Source organism: Drosophila nasuta, chromosome 2L (assembly GCF_023558535.2).
Source record: "Drosophila nasuta strain 15112-1781.00 chromosome 2L, ASM2355853v1, whole genome shotgun sequence".
NCBI classification, from domain to species: Eukaryota; Metazoa; Arthropoda; class Insecta; order Diptera; family Drosophilidae; genus Drosophila; species Drosophila nasuta.
Genome location: NC_083455.1, coordinates 24390093 through 24413071, shown reverse-complemented (window position 1 = coordinate 24413071; position 22979 = coordinate 24390093). Strand labels below are relative to the sequence as shown.

At 37.0% G+C, this 22979-nt stretch overlaps 1 protein-coding gene and 2 non-coding genes across 3 annotated transcripts in view; 2 read left to right on the top strand and 1 right to left on the bottom strand.

The window, feature by feature from the left end:
• Positions 1–22979, top strand: part of LOC132798465 (semaphorin-1A) — a 215056-nt gene that overhangs the window by 179132 nt on the left and 12945 nt on the right. The window contains 6 exon segments of the mRNA XM_060810331.1: positions 11479–11583; positions 12602–12690; positions 13134–13275; positions 13361–13482; positions 13576–13656; positions 16231–16376. Of these exon segments, the coding sequence (XP_060666314.1) occupies positions 11479–11583; positions 12602–12690; positions 13134–13275; positions 13361–13482; positions 13576–13656; positions 16231–16376 (685 nt within the window).
• Trnad-guc (transfer RNA aspartic acid (anticodon GUC)) lies at positions 8357–8428 on the top strand. Its single transcript has one exon. It is a non-coding gene; the product is annotated as a tRNA-Asp (tRNA).
• Trnad-guc (transfer RNA aspartic acid (anticodon GUC)) lies at positions 8713–8784 on the bottom strand. Its single transcript has one exon. It is a non-coding gene; the product is annotated as a tRNA-Asp (tRNA).

The window sequence follows — 22979 nt, the reverse complement described above, 5'->3', positions numbered from 1 at the left end:
ATGAAATATGTTTTAGCACAACTTTTGTTGTGGCATCTTGTGCTTATCGCATTAATCTAAGCGTTTTGTAAGCTGCTCCTTGAAAATCATCTAACACAATAACCTTCAGCATGTCAACTGATTGAGATGACAGACACAGCAAAGTTTTCGGGTTCAGTCAACCCAAGCTTGAGGGCAAGAATAACAAAAAGAGAGGTTAACTTAATATCGAAGCAAAAAAGGCTCAAGGAAAACATCAATATCGATGACGATGGGAATAGATGAAGAGAAGAGAAGAAGGAAAGGCGAAACTATGTTATGAAAGAAACTAATTCATAATTTATGAAATGCGCAGCAAAATGGTGAAAATGCTGGAAAACACAAAAACACGAGTCAGACAGGCGCCGCAGTCAAAGTCAAAGTCGAAGTCAGAGCATTCACTTTGCAGCGCCGCAATGTATGCTGCAAATTTCGTGTGTGGTCTCGCTGTGTATGTGTGCGTGTGTGTGTGTATTGCCGAAATTGAACTAGAGAAGGGTGGCTTTTAAAAGGGAACAGCAGAGAAATGAAACACAGCCGCAACTGTCGCGTAAACAAGTTGCTCAACTTTTAATGTTGCACATTATTCGTTGCCTCTCAAGAGGCAAGCCAAAAGAGTGTGTAGAAGAGAGAGGAGGAGGAGGGGAGTCAAGTGGATGCTGCTGCCGTTGAGTGTGGCACAACATTCTGAGGGTTGTTGCGCTGCGACTTAACCTTAATGAGCATCAAACTGTGCGCCATAAACCAGTTGATGCTCCCATAGAGAAAGGTACAACAACAGCGCAAAAGTGTTGCCTTTTTCTTCTCTTTTTTTTTGGGGGATAAAGGAGAAAAGAAGAAGAAGAACGCCGTACAGGGTTGAGCTCCACAATTTAGCGAGCCTAATGATAAACAAACACAATGATTTCAAAATAAATGAGTGGCATAAGCTCTGTTCGGTGTAAGTGGAGTCATTTGTTTAAGGGACCGCAGACAGGGATGCTACGGGACTGTTGCAGGGTTGCAGAACTGTGGCAGGGCTGCCACACCATATCATTTGTCTATGCGGGATTTGCGGTCGTTGCCGCTGTCGCTGTCTATGGCCATAACTTTAGCTACTTAGCGTATTAGACGAGCGCTTTAACCGCGCTTATATAGTTAGCATTAGGCGGTGTTTTAAAAAGGTTTAAGCATAAAGTATATAAAAACATTTATAGTAAAAGTTTGATAAGGAAAAGAAGAAATTAAATATATAAGAATTACTTAAACTAAAACTTTGTTAAACAAAACACGAAGTGAAATAGTGTTTGCATCAATAAAAGTATAAAATCAATTGAAAATAACATTTCAACTAAAAGAATCCCCAAGTTTGAGAAGCTCTTTAGCTGTTTAAAGCAATGAAGGGTTTTTAATTAATGGGAGCAAAACTAAATTTCAATATTTTAAAGCATCATAAAATGGCAAAGTATAAAAATGATTAAAAAAAAAAGCAATAATATTATATATTATTATTTTTGATCCTAAAACTATAAGATTCTTTTTTGTATTATTAACAAGAACTTGGGTCTTATATAAAATTGTCTTTAAATCAAGTTGTCTTTTCTAACATTAGAATTTTCATGTTCCTGACGCACTTTTGAGACCAAAATTCTTAGTACTAAATCTTAATTTTAGAACATTTGTTTTTTCTGTGTAGAAAAGAAATGAATCTAAAAAACAAGTGCACAAAATACTTCAATGCATCAACCATATCTTTGGATTTATTCCATAACTGAAAAACTGCAAGTTTTGCCAACTAGAAAAAGATTAAATTGGGGGGCAATAAATAAATGCAATATCTTAATTGCTTGACTCTAGCTTAACTCTGGACGTCTCTCTGGCATCCATCAAATCGATAAAAACATCGCAGTTATTATTGTTTTGTTGTTGTTGGCCAATTGAAGCAAATAGCATCCGAAAATAAAGTGAATCCAGAAAGTCCATTTTCATTGCTTAAGCTAGAAAACATTGGGCATTAGCTTGAAAATCTGAAACGATTTGTTTTATGCTCGACAACGGCAAGAAGCCAAGACATTAACTTTTAATTTGATCATTTCTAAGCAACGAACGTCGAAGAAGTAGCTCTAGAGGGAGATGGAGATACAGATAGCAAGAGAGAGATAGCAAGAGAGACAGCTGCAGTTGAGACGCAATTTTGTCCGTTTTTGGTTTGGGAAATTGTCGCAAAAAGTGGAACAGATTTTCGCACACACACACACACACACACACACACACACACAGAAAAAGCCAACAGCTGATAATTGTGGTGCGCCAATAAAAAGCAAATTAAGCTAATTGCAAAATTTGCAAAATCCCCCCATAAACGATCCAACGAAGAACTGGAACGAACAATAAGCCAAAAGAAAGTTCTGTCCAAGGCATAAGTCGGTAATTATGCGGCAACCGAAGACATGTTGCCAAAAGTTGCGACCACGCCACAAAATTCCCTCTCTTCTCCCAACTTAGTTGGCAGCTGCTGCAGCGCTTTGATAATTCCATTTTGGGCTGCACATTTTTATCGCTGCCAAAGTGAAATGTAATTAGAGCCAAAAAACCAAAAAAAATGATAACACCCAATACCGAAATTGGCCTTGCGACCCAGAAACAAGCCAAAGAACTGGACTCAAGCCAATCTCCGACTCTTCAAATATATTTTTGTGTATACTTAAGGCATGCGAAATGAAAATTTAGGCCATCGTAATTAATATCGAAGCACACAAGTTTATTTGCGATTAATTAGAGAAAGCCTTAGCCTCAATTCGTAGTCGAAGCCTAAAAACAAACTGGATCAAGGCTAGACATGATGCAATCATTAAATCCTTAAACAAATTGTGCCAGACTGAAAGAGAAAGAGTCTCCGACTGCGGCTTAGATTCTGACATATGATGAAGGATGCAGGCCTAAATTTTGACAAGGATTCATAGCCACAAGGACAATAAAACTCTGGCAGAGCAAAAACTAGCATCAACTGAAAGAAAAGCAAACAAAGCTCAAAGACACATGCAAAAACAGTCTGGGAAGTTAAATTGAAAAGCAACGCTTGATAGTTCAATAGCAAGTAGACTTGGCAAATATTTAAATAAATAGAAATGGAAATAGTTAGATGAGAAAAAGTGCGATAGAGTGTTTAGAAATAGAAATAGTTAAATGAAAAAAAGTACTTTGGCATTTTACTTTAGAGAGATTTTGGAAAAGTTCTTCAGTAAAAAAGAGATGAATTCAAATGACGGAATATTAGATACTTTTTATTTAAGGAAAGTCCGAAGAGCTGCAGTATATTAGATACTTTTTATATATTTTTAAGAAATGTAAATTCTATTTAATTTCCAATCTGACCTTTTGAATTTCGTATTAATTTACAGACCGTTTTCAAATGCCAGTGAAATGTTGTTTTTCATTCACTTTAATTGCTTCGCAATAAATTTGTTGTTGAGTTTTTAAATAAGTCGATCTTAATATGGAGGGAAAACCCAACTCAAGTGAATAATATTCGCGAGTTTATTTAGATGTAATTTTAAAGCCATAATATGCTGGTGTCTCTTCAGCTTAATGTTGTCGTTGAGCAGCCCATCAATTAGTCACTGCCTCGCCACCGCTCCGCCCCGCCCCGCCCCGCCCCTTAAGTGTGCCGACTGCGAATGAAGTAATTTGCAGTACATTGAGCTGCCTTCACTTCCTCTCTTTGCCCCTCAATCTTGCCTCTTGGTATCTGCCACCTGCTTTGCCATTTAAAATGGATATTGTGCTGAAGTGTGTGTGAGGGGAGGAGGAGGGAGGGAAGGACTAAGGTTGCACTTGTGCCAGACGAATGTGTGTAAGTGTATGTGTGTGTGTGTGTGTACATAATTATTCCTAAACGAGCTATTTAACTAACGGCTTTACACTCGACACACACGCAGGTCCCGTAATTAAAGTGGCATAAAGCAACCCCTCGACTCCTCCACCTCCTCCCCCCTCTCCCTCTGACTTGCACAACGACAAAAACCTGTCCGAAAAATATGTTTACATAAAATATTTAAAACGCGAGCGCGGCGAGTTACAAGTCCCAAAAACACGGCCAAAGCATATCCTGGGCCTAACCTTTTGGCGTTGCTTGCTCCGGTTCTCAGTTCTCCGTTCCATGTTCAGGTTTTAGTTTTTGGTTCGTGGTTCGGGGTTTTTATACCCGTTAAGCAATGGGAGTAAAGGGGTATTATGACGTTCTGACGAAAGACAATGCTTATAAGTAGCTTTTTTGTTAGTTTGTATGGTAAAATTTTAATATTTTAGTATATTTGTATACCAAATATTTTTAATTATATGGTCTATTTTAAATTTTGTAGTATATTGTTATAATATCTAGTCTATTTTCTATAATTTCAATGATGTGTTATACTGTTTTACCAATTATATCCATGGTATAATTTTAATGTTTTGGTAAGTTGTTAAGCCAAATATGCATATTTGTAAACTTTTTGGTATTTTCGAAATACTGCCGACAGAAAATGCTTACAAGAAGGAGAAAACATAAATATGTATATAGAATATTTTTCACTCTATTGTATAATTTGAATGTTTTGGTATATTTGTTATACTATATAGTATATTTTGTACTCTATGGTATAATTTAAATGTTATGGTATATTGTTATACCACATATTTTTGAACTCTATGGCATAATTTGAATGTTTTGGTATATTGTTATACCACATATTTTGAACTCTATGGTATAATTTGAATGATGAAGTATTCTTTTATACCAAATTTGCATATCTTTATATTTTGGTATTTTGCCGATATATTAATTCAGTATATGTTCATGATAATGCTGTACAGTTATACCAAATATGCCTCGTGGTATATTCTAGTATTATATCTTTATATACATTTTGTATATTTTAACGATAATACCATTTTTTGACTGTTCTGCGTTTATTAAGAATGCTTTGTCGGGTATCTCACAGTCGAGCACACTCAACTGCACCTTTCTCACATATTTTTTGGTCGGTTGGTGGCGCGAACGTTGCGGCATGTGGCATGTAATAAAGTTACGCGTGCTTAAACACTCGCCTGACTGTCATTGAAAATGAGTGTAATTTATGTATTAGTTTGCCTTGTGTATGTGTGAGTGTGTGTGTGTGTGTGTCTGTGCTGCATGTTAGAACATGCAAAAATATGCAAATTGCCGCAGTCAACGCGATGAGCCTTCGTTTCGTGTTGCGCCTTCTTCGATGCCAGTCGACAGTTTAAAGAGCATTTTCCGCTCTTGCTATCCATGCTCGTTATCGATTAACATGCTTTAAGGGTTTATCGAACTTGCAGCAGACTCAAACACAGACACAAAGTCGGTCAAATATTTGCACAAAACCTAGTCAAAGTGACTTTTATGTATAGAGAAGATGAAGAAGGGGAAAGGGAAGTGTGCATAATTTTTGCACGCTAGATTGTCATTTAAAATGAGTTAAGCGCTGCAATTGCTGCAATGCGGACAAGGTGGCAACGCTGCCAGCCTGCAGCTGCTCCTCCTCTTGCTCTTGCTCCTCCTCCTCTTGCTTGTGCTCCTCCTCCTACTGCTTCTTCTTCTGCTGCTGCTGGTCGCCCAGGTAATGAGCAAACAATAAAAGCAAACGGCGCTGCACGAAACAATGGCGACAAGTAAAAGGAAAAAGCAACAACAACAACGTCAACGAGGACACGCCAACGACAACAAGAAGAAAAACCAATTAGATCCAAACTGAAAAGCTGCACGTGGGCAGCAGACAGAGATAGCGCAGCAAAGAGAGCGATAGAGAGAGGGAGACAGCAAGAGAGAGAGTTGCACAACTTTTCGTGTTCTGTCGATGTTGTGACAAGCGACAGCGACAAGCGCCCCAACTATGACATTGCCAGCGAAACTTTGGCAGCACAGTGTAAAGAGAGAAACAGAGTGAGAGGGAAAGGAAGAGGGATAGGGAGAGATGAAGAGTGGGGTAGTTGTGTTTATTGTGCGCCTCGTTAGCTGCCAACAACAACAACAACGACAGCAACAACGACAGCAACAATGGCAACTTGGGCCGCGATGTAAATTGCATTTCCATTGTTAATTACCTGCGATTCATAAATTTTGCATTGCCCTTTGACCTCAACGAGCTCAACGAGTTGGCCCCAGCGGCAAGGGTTGCCATTGGCCTTTGACACGCACGTCAGCCAGGGTTGTCAGGGTTGTCGCCTGCCGCAAGACAGCAATTGAGCATGCACAACATTGCAATTATTGCATAAATCTACTAGCTGGAATGTTAAATCACATTTCTGATTCGGCCTCACATTAAGTGATTGCAACATATTTCTATCTTGATTGTGATGAAATTTTATCATAAAATACTAAATAATTACGTGAATATTTACGACATATTACGACAATAAGTTTTAAGAAAATAGATACATAAATAATAGTTAAATCCTCAGCAAAAAGTCCTGATATAAAAGATATCAACATTCATTTTTTTATATTTCTTTTTTAACTTCCCACAATTTTACTTCTGTAATTAGCTAAATATTTTTTAAAAGTTTTTAAGTTTCCAACATACATGATTGCGACATATTTCTATCTTGATGTTTATGAAATTTTATCACAATATATTAAATAATTACGTGAATATTTACGACATATTTCTATACTAATTTTAAAGAAAATTAAATACATAAAAATAGTTAAATCACTAGATAAAGTTCTTGTATATTCAACATTTATGTTTCCAATACATTTCCAGCCTGATGTTTACGAAATATTACCCCAATATATTGAAATCAACATAAATTTTATTTTATTTCTTCTTGACTTCTCAAAATTTCACTTCAGTAACTAGCAAAATATTTGGAAAAGTTCTTAGAATTTCAACATAAATATTTACGACATATTTTTTTCCTATTCTTTAGAAAATTTCTTATGTTTTCAACATAAATATTCCCAACATATTTCTATGCTGAATTTCCCTATGTATTCCCACAATTGTAATTAGTCAAATCTTTATATAAAAAATTCTTACATTTTCAAGATAATTTCCATTTCGAAATGAATTCATGAGATTTGAGTTGGGGCATTGTTATGGCTCGTTTCATAATTTCATTTGTGAAATTTGCATATTCTGACCATTTTCAAGAACGACGAAAAAAAGTTTAATGACTAAACTTAAAGTTCTAAGCATAGCTTAAAGCAGTGACGTCTCTCCCTCTCTCTCTCTCTCTCTCTTTGTGAGCCGCCTTTTCCTTTGCGCATATTTAGCAAATGTTTTTATTGGCCGTTAGCTTCACCTGGCCCATGTTAGATGCCCCCTCCCTCACACACAGATTGCGCCATGATAGAAAATTAGCATTCGTTATTTATCACCACCACACGAATGGGAAAATTCTATAGAAAATGCCGCGGGCGGCAAAGTTGGAGCCGCTTTTACTTTTACTTTTCACTCACCGCGTGACTTTTACAGCCTCTTAATTTAAACAGTCGCTGTTGCATTAAGAAGGGGCCGGATCTCGGGTGCGTTATGGCCACCTTGGGGGGGCGGTGCGGTAGTGGCAAAATTAATTTGTAGCAGACGACATTTTTAATGTGCCTCGCTGTCGCTTTGCATTTTGGATTTGAGAGAGTTGGCGTTTTTAGTTTCCTCTTTCTGTTGCGTTCTTGTCACGTAATTCAAATTTTATATTCACTTTCGAGTACGTCTCATTCCTCTCTAGCCACTACCTCCCGTCCCCTGCTGTGTACACGTGGCAAAGCTGCGTGCGTGAGAATTGCGATGTTGTAAATTTTATCGATTGCCGCACACAGATTTCACGCCCACAATCACCACAAAATCCAGCCCTGCTTCCACCTGTGTATGTGTCAAAGTGTGTGTGGAATGTGTGTACACGCGAAAATTAACATGAAATTATAATGCACGCATCAAATTCAAATTCATGTAAGCTTTTCATAATTATGCAATTTTCACAGTTTTGCATAAATTGTCGGACAGTTTGCGGCATTTATGTGTCCAAATCCACGCTCTGATCCATGTGGCTTAACGCCCTTCTCTATCTCCTGTCAGTATTTCACATTTGTGGGGCCTTTTTAACAATTTCTGATATGTTTATCCTAATGGAAAATTGTTTGATTATCCGATAATAGTCGGGAGAAAAGAAAAGGTAATGAATATTATTGTTGAGCTGCTTCAACAACAGCTTGTCTGAAAGTTCGATAAGATTAAATTTAGATTTGATAATGCAAATCTATTATTTCTAGTAGTTCTTGCTTTATTCTTCGCTTTTAGAATTCTACTTTTTCACAGTCTTATCGTAAATTATCTATTACGCCAACTAGAGTACAACATCCTCGATAGTATAGTGGTTAGTATCCCCGCCTGTCACGCGGGAGACCGGGGTTCAATTCCCCGTCGGGGAGAGATGTTTCGAATCTTTTTTTTTTACTTTTTTAAATTAATATTAACATTTTTAATTGGATTTTGAATATATTATTGAAATTTTAAATGCTTGGCATGCATTGTGGCACAAATTATACTTAATTATGCAGAAAAGTGTGCTTTGCCGAACTGTAAAACCAATATTAGCATAGCCAATTAGAATACTAGATTATATTCAATTAATAAATATTCATAAAAACTAAATACTTATAAAATGCAAATTTAAAAATTAAAAAAAAGTGGACAAAAAGAATGTTGTGAACATCTCCCCGACGGGGAATTGAACCCCGGTCTCCCGCGTGACAGGCGGGGATACTAACCACTATACTATCGAGGATGTTGATCATCGGGTTGAAAAATACCAAACTTCTATACGCTTCTAATACGTTTTCCACATTAGAGAGAATGTTTCTAGTGATGATAATAAGCAACGTTTTGTTTTGTATTTAACAACGTTGATAAATTAAAAAGATAATTTATTGTCAAAGTTTTCTTTATTTTTCTCTCTTCTCTGTTGCTTTCGCATCTCTGAGTGTGAGTAATTACACAAATTTTATAGAATAGGAGGGGGGGATTTGAAATTACTTTTGATGGTTAGCAATGACAGCAAATGTCTAACGACTGACTGCGCACGAAAAAACCAAAACGAAAACGATATGCAAAAATGTGTGTATAGAATGTGTATAGAATGCTGCAAGATTTGTTTATTGTACATCTGCTTGCTTACATCTGTCGCTGTCACTGTCTCTGTTTGTGTCATTTGCCGTCACTCTCCCTCTCTCTTCGAGTTTTAGATGCAGCGATAATGCTGTGTACTTGGCTTGCTCTCGAACTTTTGCCCAAAAACGCCCTGAAGGCACACAGAGCGCACAAAGCCAACAACAGAAATCGATTCTGTCATTGAGCCGCTGGGCTCGCAATGAGCTCCATTGGACACTGACTGTGACTCGACGATGTACATAGTAGGTGAGGAAGGCGGGGGCGTGGTTGCTGTTGTTTCGAGCCAAAGGCAAAGCCATTTCCGGCCAGACAATAAGCGGGCAACGTTGCCAGCTTGCTTGGCATTTCCGGCCTCGCGATCTACTTGCTACTGCCTGCTGTTGCTGTGTTTCGTTTTTTTCCTTCTTTTTTTTGATATTTCTTTGGCTCTTGGAATTGAAGTTTGACAATGCCAAAGCCAAAGCCAACAGCAGTTGAGACAGGCAAGTAAAAAAGTTGAGGCTGAAAAAAACTCATTTATCTTATGTCTGGGCTGAGGGCGGCAACCAAAAGGAGGCGGGAGAAGTCTTCACTGTTCCCTGTTGGCCGCAAGGCAATTCAATGTCGCCGGAGACATGTCAAAAGTTTCGCTGTTGTTATTATTGTTGCTGCTGTTGTTGCTCTGGCTGTTGTGTTTGTCGTTTAACTTAATTAAATTTGCGCACAAATTTCTCATTTTCTCATCTTTCGTAGGCCGCACAACGGTGCGTATGTGCAACAAATTGATTAAAATTTTATTGTTTCAGCAAATGTGCCCAGCAATAAGTAATTTCATTCAGTCTTTTGCATATTTTAGTTACACACAAATTGCTCTTAAAAAACAAGTTTCTTGACACGCAAAAAAGCAAAAAAGCGTACGAAAAACGAAAATTGTTTATTGCATTGCAAATGTGATACAAAAAGTGCGCATAAAAAAACATCATTTACAGTTAATAAAATGCGATGCATAATTGACATTTATTAGCCAATATAACGTGGCGTTTAGATTATGCATAAATAATTTAAGCAGCAATTTGTTTGTGCCATAAAATGGAAATGGAAGCGTAGCTTTATTGATTGCGTTTTCAATTAAGCGAAACAAATTTGCTAAGTTAAGATGAGATTAAATAAAGATGAGTAAAGATGAATCTTATGAATCTTGATAAGCACTTTAAGTAGAGCTAACAATGATTTTGGAGTCATTTTTCTTTTTTAAGATAATTGAACCAAATGATCAACCAATTTATATATTTTTAGCGTAAAACAGAATTTTGGATTTTGATTACAATAATACCTATAGCGTTTATAATTTCTAAAAAAAACTAGAATTTATTTAAGAAATTCTTTTGCATAAAGTAAAACGCCTTCTTACTACGGCCCTTAGTAGCTTTGATTAACAATCTGGTATATTTCGTACCATATGGTATATTTTCAATGTCCTATATCAATATGTCAAATATAGATTTCGGTATTAATTTGCTATATTTAAATAATAATACCACAATATACGGTATATTTAGAACGTAGTAATATACCAATATACCAAATATAGATTTTTACTATATTTTGGTATATTTGTGGTATATTATTTTGACAATCTTAAAGAATAATACTGCATACTATGGTATGTCTTGAACGTAGTACTATATCCATATACCAAATATAGATTTTGGTATTTTTTGCGAAATTTTGATTTGGTATATTCAACGAATTTTATCACTCTAGGAAATGTTTTGATTGTAGTACTATATCAATATGCCAAATATAGATTTTGGTATATTTAAATAACAATACCACAATCTATGGTATATTTAGAACGTAGTAACACACCCATATACCAAATATAGCTTTTAGTATTTTTGTGGTATATTAATTTGGCATATTTAAAGAATAATACAATATACTATGGCATATTTTGAATGTGGTACTATATAAATATACCAAATACAGATTTTGGTATTTTTGGGGAATATTGATTTGGTATATTCAAAGAATAATACCACACTCTAGGATATATTTTGATTGTATTACTATATCAATATACCAAATTTAGAGTTTTCTATGTTTTGGCATTTTTGCGGTATAATAATTCGGTATATTCAAAGAATAATACCATACTGTAGCGGGTACGCTCGACTGCAGCTTTCTTACTATTTTAGTGTCGCACGTCACAATCTATATTTAATATATATTATATTTGACGTGTTGCTTGTTTACATTTAAGCTTAAGTTGTTTAACTATTCACAGTACTTATTAAAAACTTGTCTTTTTCGTTTCTTCTTCTGCTTACAGACAACGAACTATACTCAGGCACTGTAGCCGATTTCAGTGGCAGTGATCCGATTATCTATCGTGAGCCTCTCCAGACGGAACAATATGATAGCCTCAGTCTCAATGGTAAGTTGTTGCTGAAGAAGTTCTCTCCATCCATTATTCCTTCCTTTTACAGCTTGTAGTGAAGCACTTCTGGTAATTGAAAATGTCAGAGCTCTGTTATGATTATTGTTGTGAGAGTATTGTCTGTTCTCTCTCTCTCTCTCTCTCTCTGTGTGTGTGTGTGTGTGTGTGTGGTTTCTATATATTAGTTGGAAATGCCTTGACTGCGAATTGAATTAAGTCTGATTGTGTTGTGCTGTTTCTCTCCGAGTGTATCGGTGTGTCCTGCAATCAGGACGTGGACGATGATGCCGTATTGCGTGTGAGGTGAGGTGAGGTGAGGTGAGAGGCAAAGTGCGGTTGCCTTTTGCATATTTCAAGTGCTCGCCGCGTTGCCTCGATTTTCATATGGCAGACGTCCATTAACTGAATAGACATGACAGCTTCGACTGCTTGTCCGATCCGATGCCAGCCAGTCCTTTGCTATTCCCCCATCCCGTCCCAATCCCCTTCCCCTTCCCCGTCTGTCTCTTCGTTACGCGCTTCCTGAATACTTTATGAAGAAGCCTTGCGACGTGTTGCGTGTACCGGGAAATTAAGAACTTTAAAGCCAGCAAAATCAAAGAAAATGTCTCTGGAGTCTTTCGTGATTAAACTTCACACTTTCATTTAAATTCATTTAAATTTCAAATGCGCGATGCGTGCGTAAATTTGTTTATCGAATCTCGCATATCGTTCGCTGATTAGATTACCGAAAGTTGGAACTTTATAGTTACGATGGCGCATAATATGTTAATCCTGAAATCTATAACTCAACTTTATGGCACATGTTTGAATCGTAAACTGGCATTCGATATGCTTGGCTTGTTATCGATTGTCTTGTCATCGGCACGAGTTGCTCATAAATCTATCCCAATTCCAAACAAACAAAAACCGAAGCGGGTCTATAAAATGTTTACAGCCAACGAGTACTATAAATGCGATTTATGACTAAACTTTTTTAACAATTTACACATTTGTCTTTTTTTCGTTTCTCTAGCGCCGAATTTTGTGAGCTCATTTACGCAGGGAGATTTCGTGTATTTCTTCTTTCGGGAAACGGCGGTGGAATTCATCAACTGCGGCAAGGTGAGTGTTGGAATCAATCGATATCAAATCGAACTCTCTCTCTCTCTCTCTGTCTCGCTCGCTCTTTTGAATATGTAAAATATGAAACCAAAACCAATTTCTACACACAACAAATGCATGTGGTTATAATTGGGCAAGAGCGAGCGAGAGAGAAGGGGAGAGGGAGGGAGGAAAGCCGCTCTAATGCCGCCATATTGGGCAGCCATTTTGCCTGTGTTTGCGTTGCGTTCGTGCGCACACTTCCGGCTTTGGCTTTGGCTTTGGTCCGTCGCCAAATACAGTTATCGGTTTTGGATTTTGGCCGGCTATTTGTTTATGGGCCGAAAAGGGAAAACCCGGCCAACAACGACCAACGACCAACGACCACATCAATGGATATTCCACCCACCTTCCACATTCCATCTCCTGCTGCGCATTAATATTTATCTTTTATGCTATTTCAGGCGATTTATTCGCGCGTCGCACGCGTCTGCAAATGGGATAAAGGCGGCCCGCATCGTTTCCGCAATCGCTGGACCTCGTTCCTCAAGTCTCGCCTGAATTGCTCCATACCGGGCGACTATCCGTTCTACTTTAATGAGATACGTAAGTGGCCTTGATTTGCTGTGTATATACCTTACCTTTTACTATATATATACTACATTTTATTCTCTCTCTCTCTTTCTTATAGAATCGGCAAGCAATCTCGTCGAGGGACAGTACGGCTCCATGAGCTCCAAATTGATTTACGGCGTTTTTAATACGCCAACAAATTCAATTCCCGGCTCAGCGGTTTGTGCTTTCGCCTTGCAGGTGAGTGCACAATTACGATTTACTTTCCTTCTCCTTCTCAGCGGGCCATCATCTTAAACTCTACTTTCTGTCTTCCCATTTTGTAATCTACAGGACATTGCCGACACATTCGAGGGACAGTTCAAGGAGCAAAGCGGCATCAATTCCAACTGGCTGCCAGTGAATAACGCCAAGGTGAGTAACGACTACGTTTCTACTTCAAACTCATATGTGGTTACGGTTAATGCGAGGAAGAGGGTGAATGAAGAGGGAGCAAGGAACAACACTTGAACGCAGCTGTGCCACAATTTATGGCCACACGAATTTGTTCTGGCCTTGGCCGGAATGAAAGAACTTTTCTTTTGCCAAAAATTTGCATTTGAATTACGAATGCCAACCTAAACACACAAAAACCGAAAACCGAACCGAACACTGAATGCTCTCAACGGCAGTTAGCGACGTCTGTGAGTTGATTGCTGTCTGGATGTGAGTGTTGCACATGTTGCCAGCGATTTGCTTTCTGCTTTTCCGTTTTGTGGCCAACTACTTGACGGGGCAGAAGCCAAATTAGAAATTGAATATCATTCTGGCCAAAAACAAAAAAAATACAATTGTTCTTATACACACAACACAAGACGAACACGAAAAAGAATGTATAAAACTTTTAATATCACACTTAAACTGCACTAGAGCCAAGCTGTTTGAATGCCATTTGAATGAAACTTCAACTCAAAAGGAAAGAGATTTTAAAGCAACGAGTACATTTATAAATACATTTGAGCTTTTTAAAGAGTTGCGATTCGAGTTGAGGGAACTTTAAAAGAATTGCTCTTCAAGTGAAATGTTAAAGAGGGAATGATTTAAGAGAAGTGTTGTAAGAAAGGGGAATAGAATAGACTACAAATTAATATGAAAATCTTGTTAGGTTAATGCCAATTATGTATACACTCAACAGGATTTAAAATACATAGGTAAAGCTGAGTTTGTAATACTTAGTTTTGAATTTAATTTATTAAAGAAAGAATTTATTTATTGAGGTACTTTGACCGTTAAGCATAGACTTTCAATATATTGAATATCTTAAAGCTATATAGCGTAATTTTATAGCTAAAATTGGTACATACAATACTATAGTATTTAAGAATCCTGGTTGCGATTAGATAGAAATTGTAAAAGTTATTTAAGAAATACTTTTGTATGAATAACAACTACGGACTTTAGTACTGGTATCTTTTAGTAGTCTATGGTATATTTTGAATGTAGTACTACATCAATATACAAAATATAACCTTTTGTATTTTTTTTGGTTTTTGCGGTATCTTAATTTGGTATATTTTAATATTAATACTTTATTAGAAATAGGTATCTTATAGTTGAGCACACTTTTACTACTTTTAACTATACCAAACAATGACTGATTCGATAATGTAGTAATACTCAATTTGGCATTTTGTTCAATATACAAATTCCTTATTAATTTGGGTTCTTTGTTTACCTAAGTCAGTCTACATAATTTTCAGTTCTATAGCAATATAAATAGAAAATTTTGCGTAGGCAAATAGTAAAACATTGTAGATATAATGAAATTCTCAATGAAATGAAATAAAGGTAAAGCTAAAAGGAGACCAAAGTAAATTTGTAATATAGAAGTAATTTCATTAACACATTAAATTCAACAATTTAACAGACTAGCAAACAAAATTAGAAACATATTCAAATGACATTTTTCAGCTGAATACTTTAAGTCTGTAAAGTTTTTCAGACGCTTCTTGGTAGCTCAGTTATGTGTATGAGAGCGAAAAGCGTCGAGTCCAATTACTGTCAAAATGTGTAGAGTCAAATTACAGTGCAGAAATCAGAACCTTTTGCCCTTTTTGCTGCCCATTTGAAGCCACAGACAGCGGTAGAAGGGAAGAGGTGGAGGAGGAAAGGAGCGTGGATATCCTTGCGCGAGTTGCACGTATGAATGCTGACTTTATATTTTACACACACACAACACACACATACACAGAGAGACAGAGACAGCTGCCAAGTCAACAGTTGAGCGCGCACTTTCCGCTGGCGATTCATAAACCAAATCATTGCCAAAACAGCAAGCTCACACAGACGGAGACCGAGACGGACAACACACATACCAACACACACAAAGGACACTCGCTGCTTTTGTCCGGCTGCACTTGGCCGTGCTGTGCAATTTCCGGAACGTTGTGTACGGGTATTTGTTACGGGTCTAGTGAGCAAGCAGTAAATGCAATTTATACACACTCTTTGCAGCTCACATTACAAAGCCAGAGAAGGGAAAGGAAAGGGAAAGGAAGGGAAGGATAGGGAAGGGAAGGATAGCGAAGGGAAGGATAGGGAAGGGAACTATAGGGAAGGATGGGAAGGATAGGGAAGGGAACTGAAGGATACAGAAGGAAAAGGAAGGATAGGGAAGGATACGGAACTAAAGGGGAGGGAAGTATAGGGAATGAAACGAAAGGAAAGCGAAGGGAAGGGTAGGGAAGCATATGGAAGGGAAGGCAAGGGAAAAGAAGGAACGGAAAGGCAAGGGAAAGGAATGGATGGGAAGCAGGGGAAGACAGCGAAGAGGAAAGGAAACAAAGACAAGGAAAGGGAACGGAGGGAACTGCGAACTGACCATGCATATAACCATAACTATAACCATATTGCAGTCACGATATCTCTGTGTATAGCCAAAACACTAATATATGTCTTCTCTTTCTCTCTCCCTTTCTATGTCTCTCTCTGTCTGTTGTCTTTTTGCAGGTTCCTGAACCGCGACCCGGCTCCTGTCACAATGATTCACGAACACTTCCGGATCCCACATTAAATTTCATCAAAACACATTCACTAATGGACGAGAATGTTCCGGCATTTTTCGGTCAGCCGATTCTCGTGCGGACGAGCACAATGTAAGTACTTACTTCACTACTCCCCCACCACCTACTTCCCTCTCTACTCTGTGCTCCTTGGGTGCGACTTGTTTTGTTGCTTTGCTGCACGGTCACGTCGCAAAGTAGCCCAAAACTGTTGCCCCGAATAATGTTGCGGCAATGTAAATATTATTGCACAAAGCCAAAGCCACAGTCTGTAGTCTATCTGCAGTCTATAGTCGGGGCCAAGTGTGGGCGTGGCAAAAGAGGGGGCGCAAATTTTGTGAGTGTGCGCTGCAAAAAGTTGCGACTGCAACTGCGGCTTATGTTGCACAGCATTTTGCCGAGTGAGTACGTGACGAACCAATCCAACTAATTTCATTTAAATAACAAATTTGTTGCCATGCGATAGCTGGCGGGAGTTACAAAATGGAGTTATTACCCTAATATTTTAGGGTATCAAAAGATGTAAGAACAACAAAATTAAGGCAGTGAATAGTAAGATTTTGATAGCTACTGAAATCAACTACAAATCATATGAATTATCAAAATTTAAAGAGAAGACATGAAAATATAAAGTTTTTGGAAATTAAAAAAAGAAGTAAGAACAACAATTAAGAATATTAATAACAGTATTTTGATAGCAACATTAAATCAATAACAACTATTTTGAATCATTTGAAAATTTAAAGAGAAGCAAGAGGAAACAAATAAAGACATTACACAACAGAAAGCATATGAATTATTTTTAAAAAGAAGTGACAGCAAAGAAATTAATAGAATGGCCAAGATGGTGTATAAACCTATTTAAATATTAATAATAATGATAGGTGGAAGGAACACTTTATTAGAATAGTAAGAATATGAAGTTAACAAGTGAATGTGTTTTATCTTACAAAAGAAAGCATAGACTAATTTTGACTTTTCTAATTAATGCACTAAAAAAATCATTGTGAGGAACATAATACAACATTTTGTAGAGGAAAAAGTATTTACAAAGAACTCTTAAATCTTATTTTAACCAATAACAAGAAAGCATAACTATTGCCTAAGTTAATGTTAAAGTTTTTTCAAACCAAACCAAATTTTATGGTAGAAAATTTCAAGTTTAGGAAATTAACCACATTTCGTTTGGAGTTAAAGTTTTTCTGTTATTATTGATGTTATTAAGTGATAAATTGCTGCGCATATTATATTTTGTGAAATTTCGTGTTGCTGTAGAAAGTAATGCAATCAAAGGTTGTTTAGTCTTTGTGCTTTTTGTGTGGTCCACCGCATTTGGCATTAACAAATCAATTAGCAATCAATATGCAAAGTGAAAAAGCATTTGCATTAATTTTTCAACAACAATTCTCTTTGTGCAATGCCAGACTTTGGGTCCATGTCCGTGTCTGTCCGTCTGTCTGCGAGTCTATCAAATTGCCTTGGCCAGACAATCGAGTCTGATGCTGAAGAGCTTAAAGCAAGGGCAACCTGCTGATAGCCATCAGAAATTGCCCAGCTGCTCCTCAGTCGAGGCTTTTTCTGCATGCTCATAAATTATTTTCAAGGCAGACATGTGGAAATTTAAAAATTCAATTTGGCAACTTTTCCATGTAATTGAGCCACAATTACGGGGAGTTGAGGGCGATGACTTGAGAGGGCATCTTTAAAGAGTAAATCATACTAGAAAGAGGATGATGATAGAGGAGGGGAGAGGGGAGAGGAGAGCAGCCACCTGCTACAGTTGCTGCAGTCAAGCGATAGTTTGAACCAAACGAACCGAGCCAGCCAGAAGGAATCGCATGGATGCGCCAAGCGAGAGAGAGAGAGAGAGAGAGAGAGAGAGAGAGTCGCAACCCGTAACGAAAATATGTATGCACAACTGAATAAATTAGAATGAAATATGGAACACGTAGGGAGAGCATCCTCTCCCCCTTCCCTCTCTCCACATGAGCACACACATTCAGCCACAACAAAATGCAAGTGCAGACGAGAGCAACATTAGCGAAGTGGTTGCGGGTAGAAGAGCAGAGAGAGAGAGAGGGAAGTTTCACAGCTTCGGGGTTTTCATTGTGTATATGACCACTTATTCATGCTGCAGCTGACTCATTGCGTGCTTTTTCCTTTTTTTTTTCATTGTGGCTATTTGGCAAGCGGGAAACGCACATCACGCATCCGAATTTAATCATGCCAAACACAATTGAAGAGCACCAAAAATTGTGCATAAAAGTTACGACAGACTTGACTTTTTTTGTTGAAATTTATATGTCAACCCACTTGCTGCATTTGGCAAGCCAGAATCGTAAGTCGGTCATGCACAGCAGCAACAACAACATGAAGAACTAAATTGTGACTACAGTAACTACCAGACTGCGCACTGTTAACTGTTAACTGTGACAGTAGCAGTTACTGCAACGAGCACAAGATGTAGTTACAACTGCAAAAACAGTTGTTCCAAGCATTTGCGCATCAGACGAATTTGTGGGGCTTTTAAAGGGGGAATATGAGAAGGGAATGTAAAAGTGTTTAGTGCGATTCTTAACAACTGTTCTTCATTTTTATAAAGTAAAATCTTTCTAACTCAATAAATACTAAATTAAAATTTAATTTGTAGTACAGCAGATGAATTTCAGTGCATGTATGAAGGAATTTATAAAGGGAGTTTGAAAGTATTTAGTGTGATTCTTAACCACTGTTCTTCATTTTTATAAAGTAAGGTTTTCCTCAATCAATAGATACTAAATTAAAATTTAACTTGTGGTATAGCACACGAATTTGTCTTAATGTATGAGGGAATTTCTGAAGTGAGTGTGAAAGTATTTGAATGCAATTCTTAACAACTGTTCTTCATTTTTATAAATTAAAGTATTCCTCATTCAATAGATACTAAATTAAAATTTAATTTGACGAATTTGAGAGGCTTTAATAGGGAATTTAAAACAGGAATGTTGCAGTACAATTCTTATCAACTGATTATTAATGGCTATCCACAAAGCATTGTTTTTATATCATAGTATCATAGTAAAGTATTTCTTATATAGGTATTAAATTTAGATTTAATTTGTAGTATAACAGACCAATTTGCTAGACTCTAATGGGAGATATGTATATCAAGAAAAATTTGTAAGTATTTAGTACAATTTTATTAACAGCTTTCCAAGAATTCTACGAATAAACGAACAAAATTTGTAGTTCAGCAACTGAATTTGTGGGACTTTAAAGGAATTTTGCTATCAGCAAAGGACAATGCAGCACTTAACAGATAGTTAACATTTTAGTATATTTGTATTAACAGTCAACTGTTAACAGTCAACTCTTTGCAGTAACTGTTAACTGCTAACTAAAATACTAAAATATTCTTAGCTAAATTTGGCAGAAAAGAGTATTTAAATTTATATGTATATCAATTAATGAGTATGATTACTAAAAAGTATTCTTTAGACAATGCTTCCTCAGTTCTTTTAAAACTTTCCAAGAATAAACTTTGGGTTCTTGGAGGTGTCAATAAACTATTGAGCTACAAATCATTTGTTATTATGTTTGATTAGTAGCTTTATTTCATTCAATTCAACAAATACCTCTCTTATTGACAATTTCACCCTCAATTTGCGCTATTGTCGCTAATCTTTTGTAAAGTAAGCTTTTAAACATTGTTGCTATCTATGTTTTAAGGCTTTGTTCATAATTTAAATGTAGTTTGACGAGCCGAAAGCCTTTAAGCTCGTCATTGAACAATTGCAAATTCATTTATCAAATATTATATTGCAATTTAAATAATGTACATAAATTAATCAAGGTTAAAGTCCGCCCCCAAAAGCACAGAAGAAGACCACAAAGCGACCAACATTGTTGGCAACTGATTCGAGGTTGAGAAGCTGTCGTTGCCATAGTTGTTGTAGTTGTTCTTGTTGTTGTTGTTGTTGTTTCAGTTTGTATTTCCAATTCGACTTCGATTTGGAGTCGAATTTCAGTTTGAGTTTGGGGTTTTTGGTCGCCTGTTTCTGGCATTATTGAACGCAAATGCCAAAATCAAATCAAAAATGCACAAAATTTATGGCATTTTGCTGAAGCATAAATTTATTATAATTTTATTTGAGCAAAAGCTTGGCAGTAACAGAGGGAAGAAGAAGAAGAATCAGCAGCCACTTCCGGCAGCCATTTTGTATGAATGTGTGTTTGAGGGAATAAATAAATCACAGAAACGAGCTGCGAAGAGAGAGAGAGAGAGAGAGGGACAGCAGAAGTAGCTGCTGGCAGTTGCTCACACTCTCACACACTCACACACACACACCGCAGGATACTCATTTGCATATGGCAGACCAAGCGAGATGGCGAGACTAAAGCTGGCTGGTTGGCCTAGAGTTGCCACCGCTAACAAAGTTTTCCGAAGGGAAACTTGAAAGTTTCAGCATCTCGACAAAAGTTAAATGCTTCAAGTTGCAAGTCGCCGGGGTCACAAGAAGCTCCTACTTCCAGACTCCAGTCTCCAGACTCGACTCCGGGTTTCGGCTCTGTAACAAATTGTTTCCTGGTCGACCCGGAAGTATCCATACTCAGCAGATTTCTGCCAGCTGGTTGACCAAGGTGCCAGCCACAATTGTGTTGTTCGCTGCGCTTATCTTATCGGTCAACTTTTTCTACCTCTCTCTGCCACTTTTACTGTCATGGCCTTTATCATGCATGTCCTTGCCCTCCAGCTGCAGCCACAGCTTTAGCTTCAGTTCCAACTTCCACTTCAGCTTCAGCTCTTTCTCTTTGACTGCCTTACTAATTTCATTCCACAGCGAATAGAGTTGACTTCCACTTCTGACCCATGTCCCTAGACTATTTTATTGTTGCTGCTGTTGTTGCTATTGTCGCTGGCCAAACTCATCGGAGCGACACACAAAACTTGGCAAAAATTGTGCAAGTTTCAATTGCCAGCTGTTAGAAAGCTGAACCCAAGAACCGAGAACCGAGAACTGCGAACTGCCAACTGACAACTGGCCAACTTCACTCTCCCTCAAAAAGTGTCCCTTTCTGTGTATGCTTATTTTTATTTCCCTTTTCTTTAGTTTTGTTTGTTTTTTGTATCTTTCATGTGTCTCGACTCCATCCAATTCCATTTTGTGTGCTGGCCTTTAGCATTTTGTAATTTTCGGCCAGCAAACTTTCTGTCTCCGAGAATTAATTTATAAGCCGACTCAACTTTGCTTTCAGAGCTCTCTTTCTCTCTCTCTTTCTCATTGTATTAAATATTTTATTTATCATCGTCATTGCCAGACATAATTGCTGCATTTCTCTCTCTCTCTGTCATTGTCTCTGTCGCATCAACATCAGCGATTCACATAAGACATAAGCAATTAGAAAAGTGTGTCTTTTTGTTGCCAGCTTAACTTCTTCTTTCATTCTTTTTTCTTTACTCAATTGCATTGTTTTAAATGCTACTGAAGCTCACATCAACTCGGTTATTATTTACCACAAACATAATTGCAAATCAAATTAAACTTTTACAATATTCAAAAAAATAAGCTGCTCAAGCTAAATTTTCATATTTCATAAAACCAGACACATATTTCTTAAGCTTAGCACTTGGAAATGTTATTTGCCAGATTTTATTTGTTCATTTAAGCGCATTGCATTATTTCAAGTCAGCAATATGTGAAAGATTTTTAAACATGATTTTGGGGTAACTTTTGTCGGGTTAATATTTATTATACCCGGAACTCATGGAGTAGAAGGGTATTATGCGTCTCTCCGTAAATCGATTTTTGGTACATACAATAATTACTATAGAAAATTTGGTTATAATTGCATAAAAATTGTAGAAGTTATCAAGGAAATACATTTGTTGCATAGTCTCTTAATTTAGTATTTTTGGAACTTTATGCATTCAAGATATACTTGAATGTAGTATTACATCGGTATACCAAATATAGCCATTGACATATTTCAGTAATTTTTGTGGATTATTTTGTCTGTTAATTCGGTATTTTTTGTACCCTTTGGTATATTTGAATGTAATAGTAAGTCGATATACCAAATACAGCCTCGGCATATTTCAATACTTTTCGGTATTAATTTGATTATTTTTTAGAATATGTTTTTTTTTAAATGGGTAGCGGATCACAGTATTTTTTCGGTATTCAGTATTTTCGGGCATTCAGTATATTTTCGGTATTTTGATTTAGTATATTTTATATGGTTTTAGTGAATAGTGGGATAGTGGGTATCAGTATTTTTTCGGTACTTTGCGATATTAAAAGTTGGTGTGTTTGTAGAAAATGGATACCGGGTATCTCACAGTCGAGCACACAAAACTCGACTATACCTTTCTTTCTTGCTAAATTTGATTTTGAAAATAACTTTTGCACCTTCAATGTTTAGTTTTAAATTGTGTTTAAAACGTTTTCAAATACATTAAAATGACATTTATTTGTGTGAAATTGTTTAGGCTGCCACCGATTATAAATTTAATAATCTAAAACTAAATGTGAAAACTAATCAAAAGTGTTTGTGATGTGAGCTCATTGTTGGCTAAAACAAATGCAACTTTCGTGCTGCGCTCAATCCGTTATCTGCTTTTGTTTTACATTTCACATATTGTTCATATAGTTATTGTACATATATTTTGTTGATGTTGTTGCTGTTGCTGTTGCTGCTGTCGAGGGCAACCGCAAA